The sequence below is a fragment of the Camellia sinensis genome, chromosome 4 (assembly GCF_055761805.1).
Source record: "Camellia sinensis isolate YWXY chromosome 4, ASM5576180v1, whole genome shotgun sequence".
Lineage (NCBI taxonomy): Eukaryota > Viridiplantae > Streptophyta > Magnoliopsida > Ericales > Theaceae > Camellia > Camellia sinensis.
In genome coordinates, this window is record NC_138964.1 from 192086152 (window position 1) to 192102180 (window position 16029).

At 37.5% G+C, this 16029-nt stretch overlaps 1 protein-coding gene across 1 annotated transcript; it reads right to left on the reverse strand.

Moving 5' to 3' along the window:
- Positions 1-11993: 11993 nt before the first annotated feature.
- Positions 11994-15728, reverse strand: LOC114274602 (BTB/POZ domain-containing protein At5g66560). The gene is made up of 4 exons (XM_028216561.2): positions 15450-15728; positions 15291-15360; positions 13970-15208; positions 11994-12726 (listed from the first exon to the last, which is right to left on the reverse strand). Exons 1-4 carry the CDS (start codon positions 15470-15472, stop codon positions 12166-12168), a joined length of 1893 nt encoding a protein of 630 aa, XP_028072362.1. The 5' UTR covers positions 15473-15728; the 3' UTR covers positions 11994-12165.
- Between the last annotated feature and the right edge of the window lie 301 nt (positions 15729-16029).

Below are 16029 nucleotides of genomic sequence, written 5' to 3' on the forward strand. Positions count from 1 at the left end.
AAGGTACACACAGTAACCCTCTGACGGTAGCAATCTATAACAACCCAGTATGATGATAACTAGTCCATACCCAAAAAAACATCAAAACTAGACATGTCAAGCAATACAAATGCAAAAGGTAATCCACGACCAACAACCTCAATGTCACAACCCCCACATCCCTGTTTCAAAATTACCTCACCACTAATAGGTGACTCTACACAAATAGGAGATTCTAATTGTGCTAACTCCAACACTAACACCGATACAAATGCAGACGAAATAAAAGAATGGGATGCACCCATATCAATCAACACATTAGCAACTAAATTGCAAAATAAGAAGGTACCTCTCACTACAGTAGGCGTTGGCACAAGGTCTGGCGTGGTAACAGCATACACATGCTCTGTAGATCTCTGCTCAACCTGCTCAACCTGCTCACTGCTCGGGGCATATGCCTGATGCACTGACTGAGCCAAAGAGACTCCTTGATTGGCCGTCGAGGACTATGCTGACTGTGCTGGCTAGTGACTCTGTGTCTGCGTCAGACCAAACACACTAGATGTGCCACCCAACTGTGGGCAAAACCTCTTCAGGTGCCCCGCCTGCCCACACTGATAACATGTGAGTAGCTGCCCTCTCCCTTGGCTTTGGCCCTGAAAACGAACCGAAGACGCTGCAGACCGTTGTCCTCCTCTTCTCTGCGAGCAAGCTGGAGACTTATGGCCCAATTGACCACATTTAAAACAAGTAAAATCTCTCTGGCCACCATTCCCAGAACCCGAACTCAGTTCTGGAAAGGTGAACCTTGACTGAGCTCCTTGGGACTGCTGGGGATTAGATCCCCTCTGCCTCTTACTATCCTCCCAATTATCCTGACTCCTTCTAGAGCCCCTCATTCTCTCCTCCTCTACATGCATAATAGTCTCAAGATGGGTTGTCGCCTCCACAAGGTGCCCATAATCTCTAATCATGGACCCGGCCACTCGAAACATGAGTCTAATCCTTAACCGCTTCTCGAATTCCAAACAACGGCGCTCTTCAGTCGTCACCAACTCAGGTGCAAACCTAGAGAGGCTAGTGAATGTGGCTTCAAACTCAGCCACTGGTGTGTTCAACTGCACCAGCTTGGAAAACTGGTCCCTCAACTTCTCCCTAATCGTGGGAGGTAGAAACTTGTCATGAAAGGCGCTGACAAAAGCCTCCCAAGTCACTCCAATGCGCCCACACGCATACTTCCACCACTGACCCGCATACCCCTTCAGCTGGAAAGACGCCAAGGTCTCCCTCAACAGGCTGTCCTCAATGACAAGCATCTCCAACGTCTTTACTGTCTACTCTAGCCACTTATCTACCTTCAATGGCTCCTTGGGATCACCCAAAAACTCATCCCGATTTGACCGAAAGAACTCTCTTTTCAGAAAAGAAGGCACTGTCTTAGTTACTTGGGCCTAGACTTGATTCTCAACCCTAAGAATGTCTATAGAGTCCCGCAATGCACCAGCCATTTCGTTGGCTAAGGCGTCCATGGCCTGCTGACCAACTAGTTCGGCCATATTGACCTGACCAACTCCCTCCTCATGTGCCAGAATTTCATCCGGTATAGGCACCTCGCGCCTTCTAGGCCTACCACGCCTACCACCATCGCGTCCTGACATCCTAATAAAGGTAACGCAAGATATTAGCACATTTATGAATGTGCCGAAGCAAACTCACTCGTGTCCTAATGCATTGGATAATAATAATTCACTCCATATAAGCACATAATCACATAAACACATACGAATTTCCTTCCAAGATAATGACTGTCCCGCGGCATTGCTAGAGTTCCAATTAGAAACAGCAATGATCAAGTGCTTTTCTAATAGGACTTCCAGAAACCCGTAGACCCAATCAATATCTTAGGAATTAAATCTCATACTCATATAATCATATAAGCATGTTATCACATAAGCATGTAATACATACTAACATCTCAACTAAGTGAGACAAACCCATTGTGGTACTAACCACTTCCTACATACCCAAAGTATTCAAACCCGGTACGCTCTGATACCAAGTTATAACGCCCCCAATACAATACAATAAATACAACTCAAAACATATATAAATAATTGCATAAATCAGAGTAAATCATCCTTTCATTTCATAGAGTTAATGATACAAAAGAGTTTAGTGTAAATAAATGCCCTATGGGCTTACATCTTTCCAAGTCTTGGCTTGATTACAACAAAAATGAGACTAGCTCATATAATTAAAGCCCTAGGCTATGCAAAAAGAATACAGCAAAAAGAAGCTTTTGCTCCCAAAATATCCCCCCAAGCTATTGTCTTGGCGGAAGCATATCACCAGCACCTGAAAATATTTTTCCCAAATAGGGTGAACCAAAGCCCAGTAGGAATAATCTAACACAGTATATGAGATTTAACGAAGATATAAGTACAATGTGCATAAACAATGCTAGTAATGAAGCAAATCTCAAATTTATAATATCATGAAGTACAGAATTTAAGTCTTAATACCTCTTTCCTTCTATTCATATCAAGTTCAATTATTCCTTTCAATCCACGAGTCAAATTCATTACCTTTCAATAAACCAGTTGAGACTACAACTCAATGGTTTTCTCATCATAAACTTCACACATAAACACTTCAACCTGCCATTTTATGGATATTTCGTCCATGGGATCGACACCCATGTATACACAAGATTTTGGGACTTTCACCTTGGACACTCTGACCAACTTAATTTCAATAGAGTCCATCCCTTATCTCCTTACAAACAATGGAGTACATCATCTTTCTTCTCTCAAACATCATACATATACAATGTATTTAAACATAGTCATATTCAATGACAACCAACAAGAGATTAGTCTTAATTTACCTAATCCTCATGCAGTTTCTACAACAATCATAGCTATCCTCCACTGATAGCCCAATACAGTTATATCTAAATAGATATTCAATCTTTATAACAGATAAATCATTAAATTTCCACAAGTGAGTGATTAAGAAAATCCAACAATACCTTTCATCTATACATCCTCCCAATTTCACATTTTCCATACCAATTTCATTGTTTATACAAAATAGTTAATCAAGACATTTTACGGTAAAGCCCTCCCCTCCATTTTTCCAAACATCAACCCAAAGGCCAAAATCAACTATTTCAACACATGAGAACCTCATATACAAACCCCACAATCATTTATATAACTCTCACATAGAAACCTCTCTTTTCAAACTTGAACCCAAACCCTAGGTTTGCTCAAAACATCCCCAAATCTCACCATTTTTACACAATAATGAATAACTAAGCTAAAAATCATATGAAAGTGTAGAGAATCCCTACCTCAAGAAGAGAAGACGAGCAAAGCAAGGTTGAAACTCCAAAGACACCGAGACCCAACTTTGTTCAGATCAAAATGAAGATCTCGAAGCACTCTACCTTTTTCTCAAAGGCACTAGGGTGAAGAACACAATGGATCTAGGTGAAATAGTAGAGAGAATGTGAGTTTTAGAGAGAGAAGCTCGAGATATTTGGGTTTTATAGAGTTTTAGAGAGAGAGAGGAATGAAAAAGTGAATCAAAAAGTCATCTTCACGGACTGTTATACACGTAGTCTGCTTGAGCGTGGAAAGTGACGCTTGAGCGTCAAACGCAAAGTTTCGCTCGAGCACGAAAAGTTAAGCTCGAGCGTGGAATAAAAACTTCCATAAGACTGGACGCTCGAGCGTCCACCGGCCCAAGCGTAAGAAACGCTACTCGAGCGTAGAACACACTCTTCTAGTATTTGCATTTCTGCAAAAATACTGAGAGTTGGCAAATCCCGCTCGAGCGCAAAAAAGGACGCTCGAGCGGAGGAGCAAAATTTGTGAAGCCCACTCGAGCACAAGAATGCTCGCTCGAGCGAAAGAGCCAAAATCTGAGCAACAAAGATTTGAAAAAATAAGCAGCCAACCTGTTCCAAACACACGACTACAACCCAAAAACGAAAATAGAAGGGAGACAAGGGGAACAAGATATGAATCACCATTCAAAACCCTACAAACCCGAGTCTGAAACACAACAAATGATGGGTCAAAACCGGAATCGCTATAGTCTCACTTTAGGGTTTTTGGAAGAAAAGATCTGAAAAAGTGATGTAAAAAGTCATTTTAGAGATCTGATATACACACAGTCCACTTGAGTGCAAGAGTTGACGCTCGAACGTCAGACACAATAAGTTGTTCCGCTCAAGCACAAGAAGTCCCACTTGAGTGCAGAATACACACCTCCAGTACTTTTGCAGATAACAGACAAAACGTTTGAGCTCAAGAAAGGCCGCTCGAGCACCCACTCGCTCGAGCATAGGAAACGCCACTCGAGTGTGGAAAACACCCCTCCAGTACTTTTGCTGACGTGCAAAGTACTGAGAGTTTGCAAATCCCGCTCGAGTGCAGGAAGGGCCGCTCAAGCAGAGGACTAAAATTCTAGGCAACACAGGGTTTGAAAACCAAGCAACCAACCTGTTCCAAACACATTCAACACGTCCAAATAACCAAATTTAAGGAGGAATAAAGAGGAAAAAACAATGAACAACATTCAGAAACCATAAACCCCGAATCCGAACTACCACAAGTGCCGGATCAAAACCGGGATCGCTATAACCTTCCGCCTTAAAGAATTTTGTCCCCGAAATTTCAAATCAAGTTCAGAATCATTATTAAACCATTCACAACAATCATGACCCACTCACCGATTTACCTAACTCGATACACAAGTTTTAGTATAAGACGTGCCAATTACAATACTCACATTTACAATGTTTAAACCAAACCCAAGTTCTTTTTCCAAACTTTACTCAATATATATATATACAATGCTTTCAAAAGTGATACAATGCACACAATATTCCATATTCTTAAAACATATTGTCGAGACCCAAACCTGCCCCTAAGGGTTTAGCATCGTAACCGGCTAGTAATCCGTGATTACCAAAGGCCTACAATGATGACAATAATACAGTATAAAGGGGCTGGCGGAAGCCAATTAGTAATAAAAAGATGTCCAATGAGCTGTGAAAACCTAAATGGGAAAAGAGTTTCATGGACAAAACCACATTCATAGCCATATACCAAAAATACATGTACAAAGTAACATACAAGTTAGGGGCCTAATCCCCTCATCATAACTATACATTCGAGGTCTTAAACATTCTTTACATTAACAGAGACAAAAAGGGTGAATCCAAAGCACCTCAGACAGCCTTGACTCGTGTAGGTTCGGAACCTCGATATGAGACGCGATGGTTGGCTTGACAAAACAAGAGTCTAAGTCAGTGCCTCTAGCTCTGGTCTGGTACTTGGCCACCTACATATATATATATAAACTGTAAGCTAAAGCCCAGTGAATAACAATTGTGTAAAGAGGTTAGGAATGAATGTCCTTTTCAGTAATTGAAACAGTCATTTGCATCAGTAAATCAGTTATTCAATCAGTGACTCATATTTCAAGTCATATCAGTCATTTAGGAATCATAGTAATCATACATGGTACATCCAATAGCAGAACAGTACAGTAGGTCCAAATAGACCGAGCAATCAGTTGATGGCCATCAAAATAGTAAATAGTAGTAGTTCCAAACATTGGAACTAACAGAGATCTCTGTAACAGTAGCAGTAGCAGTAGCAGTAACAGTAACAGTAACAGTCAATTACTATGGATGCCACAAGTACAGTTCGTAAAATAGAACAAACATTTATTCAGTAAACAATATCATTTCAGAAAGTAATACAGTTAATCATTCAAAAAATAATTGTAATTGAACATACCTTTACAACATCGTTACTCACTAATTACTGGGCTATAGGTGGGCTAATCAGCGTCCTTGGGTGCCAAACCTACACAGTTGCAAAACGAACACATACTAAATTACACACCCGGAATTAATAACTTAGCCCCCTTGCTCGTTTTGGTGTGATTCTAAATCATTATCCTCATTATGGTGCCTTAAACATGACCTAGGAATGCATAGGATGAGAATGAGGATGCAAAAATGTACTTAAAAATATTTTTCAAAACTTGCTAAAAACAGGGGTCTCGCTCGAGCGAACATGTAGGATGTGCTTGGTCGCTCGAGCTTAGACTCCTTCGCTCGAGCAATCTGCAAAAATGTGAAAAGTACTGGTTGCTGAAAATCTCCACTCAACACTTGCCCGATGCTCGCTCGAGCGTGATACACAGTTCTTCGCTCGATCACGAGTCTTGTTGCTCGAGCGTGTTTCTGCACACGCAAAAACCTAAGAGCTTGCAATTTACGCTTGAGCCAGAATTCTGTCGCTTGAGCAAAAGCATGAAAACAAAGCTAGTCGCTTGAGCGTGAAATCTTTCGCTCGAGCGAGGAGGCAAAATTCTGGGTTTTCCAGATTTGCTCCCAAAGTTTAAACCATGGATTTGATATGCCAAAACTCATCCTTTTGGGCCAATTTTCTGGAAAATACTTAGAAACTCATAACACAACATGTTTTAAAGATCATTTCATAAGATCCAAGCCCAAACGTGTGTCAGTTGTACCAAATTTCAATGTAAACTTTATGAACAATGCAAGAACATAACATGCATGAGTTCTTTAGAACTCCATTACCTCAGCATGATTAAATGTGAGATTCAACTCAAAAACATGGTGAATTCTTGGATCACAACTAAAATATGAACATGCATGTGTAAATTTTCATGAAAATAATCTCAAAATTCAATGATATGGACATGCATGCATAAATTGATTCTCAATTCTACTCTTTAGGCTATTCCTTAACTTTAGTCTCCAAATTTTCCATGAACCATGCATGCAACAACTTAAATTCACAATTAAGAGGGTAAATTCCTACCTTAAGTCTTAAGTTTCCAAGTGTGGTAGCTCAATTATGTAAGTCTCTCTTAATTCCTCTAAACTTCAAGCAATTGCCTAGTTGAATCCAATTTTTCTTCCAACTCTCTCTCTCTCTCTCACGTTTTGTGCAAGAAGATGGAGAATGGATGGTGTCAAACATGAATAAGGTGTAAAGAAATGGTCTTGAGAAAGCCCACTAAGTGGTAAACATGTAATTTAACTTAACTTAACTTAACTTAGGTTTTATCAATTAGCATTATTTATTCTAATTTAATCATTTCCAATCGAATTTTCATTAAACCTATCATAAAATTCTATAAATCCTAATTAGCATATAACACAAATCAATTTCTGAATCGGTCGCCGATAGGGCTTTCAATTCGTAAATCGAAAACAAAACATGAACAGATCGTTCTATACCAAACAGATAGAAATGCAATTAAGACAACACACTCACATAATCAATTTGGGATTTCATCTTAATCATTTACTTGTCATGCTTAATCATGAATTAACGCCAATCATAGGTCAGGGTTGTCACACATATACAATGTTTATATTGAATTTATGTTTCCAAACTCCCATAACATATACAATGTTTTCACAATTTAAAACATATACAATGTTATTACATTTCATTAACATAATCAAAATCTCAATACATGCTCAGGCACCAACAAACAAGTCCGGATATTTCTCTCGAACTTTCAATTTACGCTCCCAAGTCACTTCCTCGACCCTGTAATGTTTCCATAATACCTTTACTAAAGGAATTGTCTTGCCTCGCAAGACATAGTCCCGGGTGTCCAAGACTCTCACCGGTCTCTTCTCATATAAGGCATCATCATCTACCTCTAAGTCGGTCAAATCCAACACATGCAATGGATCAGGCTCGTATTTTCGAAGCATGCTAATATGAAACACATCATGAATCCTAGAAAGCTGTGGCGGCAACGCTAAACAGTAAGCTACCTCTCCAATCCGCTCAAGGATCTCAAAAGGCCCAATAAATTGAGAGGACAACTTCTCTCGCTTCCCAAACCTCATCAAACCCCGCTTAGGTGATATCTTCAAAAAGACATGGTCTCCCACCTCAAAAGACAAAGGTCTCCTCCAACAATCGACATAACTTTTCTGACGACTCTGAGCCGTAACTAACCATTTACAGATAAGTGCCACTTTCTCTGTCGTTTCTCGAACCAACTCTGGACCTAACAAAAGTGCATCACCCACCTTGGCTCAACACAAAGGAGATCTACACGGTCGACTATACAAGGCCTCAAACGGTGCCATGTCATTACTTGAGTGGAAGTTATTGTTATAGACAAACTCCACTAAAGCGCACACGACCCCTTGAAGTCAAGGACACAATCTCCAAGACTTTATCGCTGCTCTATCAGTTCGAATTCTTGACCTCCCTTACCACACCCTATAGTGTGGCTACTAAACTATTGAGCCAAACTCCAATGTTTAAAATTATTGTAAAGCTAGAGATCCAGAATTTTGTGTCATAAATTTTACATAGAATTAAAATGGATGATTGTGATTCAATTAACTAAGGAAAGTGTTTGAGTGTACAAGGTGCATACCATATGCGTTTGCTTAAATTCTCACAAATATATGTAAATTGTCTCACAAACTCATGTAAGTTCTCACTAATATATGTAAGTTCTTGCTAATATATGTAAATTGTGATTTCTTAAATTTTTATAGATTAAATTATGTATATTTATAAAAACTTAAGCGATTTTTTAAGATAATTTATGTATATTTATGAGAACTTATGTAAATATATATGGTATGTACTTGTACATTTAAAAATTACCTATTAAGATATTATAGAATTTATGCATAGAATAAATCTCAATCACATATTAATAATCTTAGAATAAAATTTTGAGTAAAATTTTAAGTTTGTAATTTTGTTGTAAAGTTTAACTAAAAAGTGAGTGCAATTTTTTTCAAGGTACAAGTAACCCACGCGAAACGCAAAGTAGCAAGAAAGAGAAAGAGGGCACAACGACAAGTTAAACAGCTAATCAAAGCAAAAACAAAGGTAGACGAGAACAAAGGGCAGTAACAGTGTACTAGTAGTAGCTGGCTTAAACTGTCGTGCTTTTTAGAACACGAAACGATGGATTTATTTGATTTGTAATTTAAGATATAATTTTATAAAAGAAAAATTAAAATTTTGTTTGATTTAAATTTTTTGAATTTTTTTTTTAAAATCACATCAATTAATCACTTTTTCTCTCTCTTTTATCATTCTCAATCACTTTTTTTTCTTATTCATATTTAGTTAATTATAACAAAATATCAAATAATCTCAAACTCCCAAATTCTAAAATTATTTTTAAAATATACAACTAAATAAACTAAAAAAAATTCTAAATTCTCTTTTTAAATTTTTTTTTTTTTTAAAATACAAATCAAACGCATAATAATTTTTTTTTTTTTTTTTGTCACTTTCTAATGAGAGTGAAAAAGAAAGGACTTATCATCATCATGGGAGACCACTTTAATTTGTTGGAATTTGGTGGTGCATGTGCTTTTGAAACATCCTCAAATCATAAGAACTTGAGTGAGAGTACTTGCGTACAATATAAGTAAATTATGAGTTCGACCTCTCAAATAAAATAAAATTAAAAAAAGAAAGGAAAAAGAGAGGCCTATCCGCTTTGTCTGCTGGCACGGCACATGGAAAAAAAAAAAAATTGCGCAGAAAATATTTTTCTACTTTAATTATTCCTTTGAAAATATTTGTGTTAGTAGTAGTGTTTCCCGTGTTTCTAGTGTTGGGATGGTGGGGGGTGAGGTGATAGAAATGGTGAAATCATTAACTAATTATTTCTTCTCAACACGTCATCATTATATTTAAAAAGTGAATTAAAAAAATAAACTTCTCTATCATTTTTCATATTAAAAAATACGACTCTGATTCATAACTCGAATTCGGAAGCTCGAATTTGCCTCGAAGAAGAAGAAGAAGAAGAGAAGGAGGAAGGAGGAGGACTGGAGAGGAGGGGGTCATCAAAATCAGGCTGGAGGAGGCGGGGCTGCGATGATTGGAGCTGCTGCTGCGACGATCGGAGCTGCTGCAACGATCGGAAATGCTGCGACGATCGGCGGCTGCGGAGGCACAGGAGAGGCCCTTCTCTCCTCTCCTCTCTCTTTCTCCCTCTCTCCTCCTCTTCCCCTCTGTTCTTCTCCTTTGTTCAACGAAGAAGAAGAAGAAAAGAAAGAAAGAAAAGGAAGAGGAAAAAAAAAGAATCGCAAAACGACGTCATTTTGCGATTCAAGCCAAAATCGGGTCACTTTTTTCGAGCTACCAGTCATTTTTCTAAAAAATATTTTTCATTAAAACAAAACAACGGGTTAGATTTTTGTAGTGTCTCATACGGATCATGTATTTCTTTGATGAAAATATCATTACCTGTTAAGGATGGAGAAAAAAAAAATTGTTAGAAAACATTTGCATTTTAGATGTTTTTAATTTTTCTTTATTTTTGTGTTGTCAAATATAACAATAAAGCAAAATTTCAAAGAATCTTCAAAACATTAGAAAGCATCTTAAAATTGATAGAATAAACTATACCGTAATTCTCTTCACATCTGATCATCACTCAATGGATGATAATATACATTTCCGTAAGATGAGGGACAATAATGAAGTTCTAATTTGTAAACTAAACGTTACAATGCTTCATTGTGACCATTAAATTTGTAGGACACAACACCTATAAATTAGGGGTGAAGAGCAGATATATCGATCCGTCAAAACCGATCGAATCGAATCGATCCGCCGCATTTTGAACGGATGCATGATGACGAGCGGACGATTGCGGATTGATTTTCTACAATCCGCCAATTTGGCGGACGGATGGCAAATTTGAGGTTCTTTAGGCCGCAACCGAACCACCAAACCGCGAGCACCCTTAGTAATTTATAAGACTTTATGTTTTCAATTTTTTTAAATATTTTGTTTGTGTTTTCAATTGAAAAAAAGTTCAAATATTCTGTTGAAAAAAGTTTTCAACTTGAATATATTTTTTGAATTGAAAAAAATAAACGTATTATTTATCTATATTTTTTTATTTTTAAATCTAACTCTAAAAGTTTTAAATAGAAAATATGATATATGCTAGTTGGTTTTTGTTTTCAAAAACATATATAAATGTAACAATACAGAGACATACAATCTCTATTATTGCTCTATTCATGGTTTTGGTGGTTTGAATTGTTTTTATATTTTAAGAACCACAGATTGTAATATTTTATGTGGATGAGATATGCTGTGATTATAATATGTGGATGAGGCATGCAGTGATTTTGATATTCTAAAGTTTCAAACTTTCTTTCTTTGGATGAGGCATGCAATAATTGTAATACTTTTTTAAGTCATTAACTGTAATACTTTTTTTTTGTTTTTTTGAGGAAGTGCACAAGTTGAACTATGTTGAAAATTTATAAAATTTCAAACCGCCAAACCGATTCACATCCATCCGCCAAACCGTCAATCCGCTCAATCCACATCCGCCAGATTAGCGGACGGATGTGGATTGATTTTCTCCAATCCACTAATCTGATGGACGGATAGCAAATTAGAGATTCCGTAGCCGCAACCGACCGATGCCCACCGCTAGTATAAATATATGGCTGGAGGAATTGATGGGACTTACTCAATAGTAATACCAACTAATCTTTGTATTCTTTGTACTTTTGGATGGCCAATTCTTCTTATGTGATAAATATCTTCACAGGATTATTTCATCATTCACCATTGTTTATTCTCAAAAAAATTAGGATCTAAAAAGCTGTGACTAGCATGACAATTTAAAGGTATACAAGGGCGAAACAAGAGAAGATGATTGTTTGTTGCAAGAGCATGGAAAGTGACTCAACAATTAAACTATTTAACTCATCTAAACTTCACCAAAAGAATTTCATAGAATATATATATATATATATATATATATTTGTTTATTACTTGGCAAAAGCTTCAATTTTTCAAAAACCCTCCTCATATTTTGATCGTCTCTATTTTTATACATGACATAAGATTCTTTATTTTATTTTGATCTCTTTATTTTGTTTTCATGCATGACATATTACATCATAATAATTAACACATCATTACAAATTTTAAAAAATAATTTAATTACTTTTAAACTTAAAATTTTCACAACCATACTAATCACAAAATAAAAAATTATAATCCTATTCATAAAATCAAAATGATCTAAAATAATAAATACATTTAAAAGAAAGAAAAAAGAAAAAAAAAACAGAGTGAAATCGAATATAATAATGGTCTATTGGTTTCGCCCTTGTCTAGGCTCCACAACGGTTCGCTCATGCGAATCACACACTTGCGTATGGAACTTGCAGCCAAACTTCTTCGTGAGCGACCTCTTCCAGCCTGCGGGTGGGCCCAACTTATCAATCGCCTTCTTCATCGACGAACACTCCCGCTCCAGCTCGTGCACCCGCGACCTCATGCTATCCATGTCTAGTTTCAGCACCTGATTTTCCCTCACCGCCGCCCTCCACACGGCGGTGGTGGTGCTATCTTCCGCTTGCGGAGCCGCAATCGTCGCCGCAGCGTTCGAGCCTTCGTCTCCTACTTGTTCTTCCTCCTCCTGCTGCACGTTCGACTGCCTGGGGAGATCCACCGAGGCTGCGTCGGTGGCGACGAGATTTCCGGCGATGGCCTGGCGGAGCTGTAGCTGCTCGAAGAACAGCACCTGAACCACCGCGCGCAGCGGGAGGCGCTCGTTCTGCGCCGCGTGAGTGCAGGCCTCCAATGTCAGTTTCTGGCAGTCCATCACGCCACAAATCTTCTCCCGATCGTCCTCCGTTAACCACGGATGTGACTGCATATGAGTGAGTAGGGTTGAAAAAATCACAAACTCGTTCGATTTACATCAAATTTTTTTTTTTTTCTTTTTTTATACAAATGAACTCCTGACCTCCCCTCTTCACTCCCTAAGATGTGCTACTAGATCATTGGGCGAAACCCAATGTTTAGATCAAATTGCTTAGTTTGATTTGATTTTTAAAATAAACAAACAATAATTTAAGGTTTGATTTGTCATTTTATAGTTATGATTTGAATTTGAAATTGAATATATATGTATATGAAAAATATTTTTGACAGTACTAATTAAGTACTCTCAATCCATGGCAACGACATAAATAAAATGTACCATGTGGAGAGGTGGACCTATATTCTTGTATCTATCCCACTTTATTAGGGACAAAATAAGGGTACTATATTGATAAAATATAACATAGTTTATATATATATATATATATATATATATATATATATATATATATAATTTCCTTTGTTAGTTAATTGGATAGTATCCATTTTTGTACATCAATTGTTAACCTATTGTTCTTATAACCATTATCTAAATTATTTTTATTTATAAAATAATGGCATATATATTGTTTGATGTTTGAATAGATTGTGAACAATAATTTATAATTTTTTCGTAAATGATAAATAAAAAATAAAAAATAAATTTAAAAATCATAATTCCAAACTAAACACAATTTATTAGTTGGGTCTAGTTTGATTCTCAAGTGATTTAGTTTAGTTCTAAATTGTTTGTAGTGATTTCTTTTTGATTTAATCTTAAATTGAACCAAATTCAACTATGCGCACCCTTAGAGAGACAAGCATAGTTTTAAATACAGCAATACTAGGTATCATAAAAAATCTTTCATAAAAATAATCATAAAAATTTTGTAATCTATATATACTAATTACCACATATTAATCAGGATAATCTAAGAATCATAACTCTTATATCGTCATTTTCATTAAAGAATTTTCATGAGAGCTTAACTTTTCTCTTCTAAATATTGGCCATTACATATCATATTGACTGGTACTTAATAGCTTTTGAGTCGGGTATGGTGGTGTTGGTGTAGGCCGATAGATTTCTTTTGGTTACATATCGGATTATAACTGTTACAAGAACCATTACAATCCCACACAGGCTCAATATCCATCCCGTTAATGATTTCCGATACTACAAGTGCGAGCTATGGTCGAGAGAGACACAAGTTCATAAGACAGACACTATGAGAAAGACACAGTCGTACCTTGAGGTAGACATCGACGGCTCTGTAGAGACCATCATCGAAGATCCTGGCATGTTGAGGTAGAGCAACAGCGAGTTGGTAGAACTCTTCTGGCTTCAAATTAGCATCCGAAGCAATCTCCCCGAGATAACCGTCAATCAATTTTCCAACTGACATCAGATCCGCCATTCTAACTCCACTATACTCTTCTTCACCTTCGATTCTCGCTGCAAATCTCTCCTCCGAACCATCCAGAAAGTAACCTAAGATCCTCTCAACACAATGAACATCATATAGCGTCTCGTTCAGATACGAATAGCTCGGTATCAAAAGATCGTCTAGCGTAGCTTGTTCAAGCTGTGATCCAATCTTTCTCTCCAAAGCGACTCTACAAGCATCGGAAGCTTTCAATATGTTCGCTGTCCTCAACAATCCGAATAAAAACCTCGTAGTTGTTGAAGATCTCGAACTCTTTTCCACAGGTAGATTTTCGATTATAGTCTCCAACAGCTCTCTCTGTTCGTTCTCCGAAGGAATTGATGATGACGATGGCTTTCGCTTTGAACGTAAAATGCCTGGAATGTATCTCTTCGCGTAGCAAATGAGACAGTTCTCGATGATATCTGGACTCAGATCTCGAGCTTTCATGGCAAAAATCAAGCGTTTGAATAGAATTAGACCGAGATGTGCTAGTTCGTCGAACCAAGAGTCTGCTCCGGTAGCTCTGCCGGTGGTTTTGCGGCCTCCATTTCCGGCGGGATTTTCATTCACCGGCCATCCGAACAAAGACGGATCTGTGGAGAAAGCCCTAGCGGCGATGGAGTCGATGCATCTCTGAACAATGCCGAGAGTCTCCGCCATAGGCATCAATTTTTCGCATGACTTTAGGGTTTTGATGGAGTCCTTGATGCTTTTGAAGACGGATTGGGAGAGAAATCTCTCTGTTTTGGAAATGAGATTGTCTTCAGAGTACTCTTCGGTCATCTCCAGAACCTCTCCGGCGCAACGGAGAGGAGCGACGTTTGAAGACGAGAGGCCAATCTTGACTCCGTAACAGAACTTGGCTGCGGTCTCGAACGCCTCTGAACCACCCGGGAATTCTGGAAGAGAAATGTGACAGTAGATATCTTCTTCTTCTTCCTCCTCTTCTTCTTCGATCTCTCGCTCATCACCATCTTGTCGTTTTTGGAGTCTAGTAGGGTTTGTCTCTTGCTCTGTTATGAGCTCGTGAAGCTTGTTGCTTTTCGACATCAGAGGGAACTGAAATCAAATCAAACAATTAAAACGCATTTTTAGCCATAGAATTTGAAGAGAAAGTATAGAAAGTCTAGTACATACAGACCTTGTGGAGATGAAAGGCCATGTTTTCGACTTCGACAACGACATCGCTTGGTAACCCAGTGGTGCAGAACCTGTAAGAAAATCAACCATTCCGTCAGTCAGTGCTCTCTCGACAACAAAATGGGTTGAAAGAAAAACTTGCATTTGTGATTTGTCTTACCATGCTTGGCCTTTGGAAGCCATTGATAATAGTAGAAAGAAAGCTGTGAACAAGAGTTGAATGTCTAAACCAGATCCATTTTCAGAGAACAATAATGAGTGAGTTCTTTTCGATCGTATACTTTACTTTACTTTACTTTAGCATAACTGAAAAATATAAGACCGAGCTGCTGCTGCTGCTGCTGCTACTGCTGCTGCTGGGTTTTTGAGGAAAAAGTAGCAAAATGAGGAGGGAGGGAAAGGTGGAGCAGAGCAGGTAGGAAAAGTATTGGGAATCGGGAAGGTGAGAGAAAGGACAAATGGGGCTTTAACAACAAAAATAAAAATAAAAATAATAAAATAATAAAAATCTCAAAAATTTTATTAAATTGTTTTTATCAAATATTTTATATAAATATAAAAGGAAAAATTACAAACACCCATCTAGATTTGGTAAAAATATAAATTTTTCTTGAAGTTTGAGAAATTATAAATTATTCTTGAGGATCAAATTTTCATAACAAATTAGGAAAAATTATAAAAGAATCTATTATATGAAAATAAAAACTTCATGGGACAATTTGTTATGAAAATATAAATCT